This window comes from Mastomys coucha, unplaced genomic scaffold (genome assembly GCF_008632895.1).
Source record: "Mastomys coucha isolate ucsf_1 unplaced genomic scaffold, UCSF_Mcou_1 pScaffold15, whole genome shotgun sequence".
Lineage (NCBI taxonomy): Eukaryota > Metazoa > Chordata > Mammalia > Rodentia > Muridae > Mastomys > Mastomys coucha.
The window spans coordinates 59,872,411-59,873,928 of NW_022196897.1; the positions used below are offsets into that span (position 1 = coordinate 59,872,411).

Consider the following 1,518-nt stretch of genomic DNA (forward strand, 5'->3'; position numbering starts at 1 on the left):
TCCTCCCCGCGCTGCCCCTGCCCCCTCTCCTCTCCTCTCCTCCTCTCCTCCCCTTTCCCTCCGCGGCGCTCGCTCCTCTCGCACCGTCAGTCACTCGCACACGCCCGCCCGCCGCCGCCCGCGCCCGCACACAGGGGGATGCGCTCCCGGCGGACCGGGCCGCCTGCCCCGAGCCCGGCGGGCACTCGGCGCTGGGGCTCGGAGGGCTGGACGCTGGCTGGCTGGCGGGGAGGGGAGAGGGAGGCGGAGGGGAGTGCGGCTTTCTGCCTCCACAGACACTCGGTCGCACGCTCGGGGCCCGGAGCCGGCGGTGGGCGGCAGTGGCAGCGGCGGAGGCAGCGAGGGTTGCTCTCTCTCGGCTTTACGTACCGGTCATAGTGTGTTTAGGACACCTCAGGCGGGGCTCCCCGCCGCCTTACACATGGTGAGAAGCGAAGGCGGCGGCGGCGGGAGAGGATGCGGGAAGCGGCGGCGGACACGGCCGGAGCGGTCCGGGGATTTTTTTTTTTCCTATTTTGATTGACTGTGCGGGAAACACAAAAGGTGGAGCCTCCAGCCCAAAAGGGGGGAAGAGGGTGACAGCCCGCCCGGAAGTTCCGCCCCTCTTCCCGGCGCTCATTCGCCGCTAGGCTCTCCGTCAGCTGTGCTCATTGGTCCGGACGCCTGTCCGTCGCTCGGCCTGGCGGCGGGCTTCCTGTTTGCCCCCGGGTTGAAGGGGGAGAGACAATGAGCGGCCGCGGCGCCGTAGGTTCTTGAGAACGGCCCCGGCTCGCGCGTTACCCCGCTGTGCCAGCCTCGTTCCTCGGCTGCGGCTGCCAGGCCCGAGGCGCAAGCCTCTTCCACTGGTCGGCCCTTGGTGCAGGCCTCGCCAAGCTGTCGGGGAGCTGAGCTGGGGAGGAAGTCCGTCCCCGGTGGCTCCGGCTCCACTCGACGTTTCCTCCATCCTGGCAGCCGACTGGACTGGATCTCCCCAGGGCCTGGGCTCCCGGACGGAGCTGCCTCTTGCCAGCGCTGCCAGGAGGCCACCGCCGCTCAGCCCCAGGGCTGCTGCCGCTACTGAGCAAACCGGACCCGCCCCATGAGCCCTGGGGGAGGGAGCTGGTATTGGGGGAGACACCCCCTCCGAGGCTGGAGGAGGACTTTTTCACACACATTCAGCTCTTGGTCGCAAGTCAGATCCATCACCTTCCCATCCTTTCGAGCTTAGCCCTTAGTTACCAACCATCTTTTACGAACCCTGGAGGCAGGCACTTACAGCAAAAAGATATCTCGAGTCCCTTCATAAGGAAAAAGGGTTTTAATTCTGGCCAATGATACCAAAGCAGGCGTAGTTATGTTTTATTCAATGACATACAGTCACCCTTTGAAATTAGTTTGTTGCACACACAAACTCCCTGCTTCTTAACCTAAGAAAGTCAGTCGTCACCAACATTTGTTAAAACAATGCATCTCAAGTATCCTTCACCTTGGGAGCGTTTAGGCATATTTTTGTTTTTTCTTTTTTTTTTTTTTTTTTTT

The 1,518-nt window shown here is 62.5% G+C and overlaps 1 protein-coding gene across 1 annotated transcript; it reads right to left on the reverse strand.

Moving 5' to 3' along the window:
* Positions 1–255: 255 nt before the first annotated feature.
* LOC116090309 lies at positions 256–1,097 on the reverse strand. Its single transcript, XM_031370619.1, has one exon. It carries the CDS (start codon positions 941–943, stop codon positions 638–640), a length of 306 nt encoding a protein of 101 aa, XP_031226479.1. The 5' UTR covers positions 944–1,097; the 3' UTR covers positions 256–637.
* Positions 1,098–1,518: the final 421 nt, after the last annotated feature.

Excerpts from the sequence above, each read along its gene's own strand:
- LOC116090309 (XM_031370619.1), bottom strand. The coding sequence starts at position 943 with ATGGAGGAAACGTCGAGTGGAGCCGGAGCCACCGGGGACGGACTTCCT.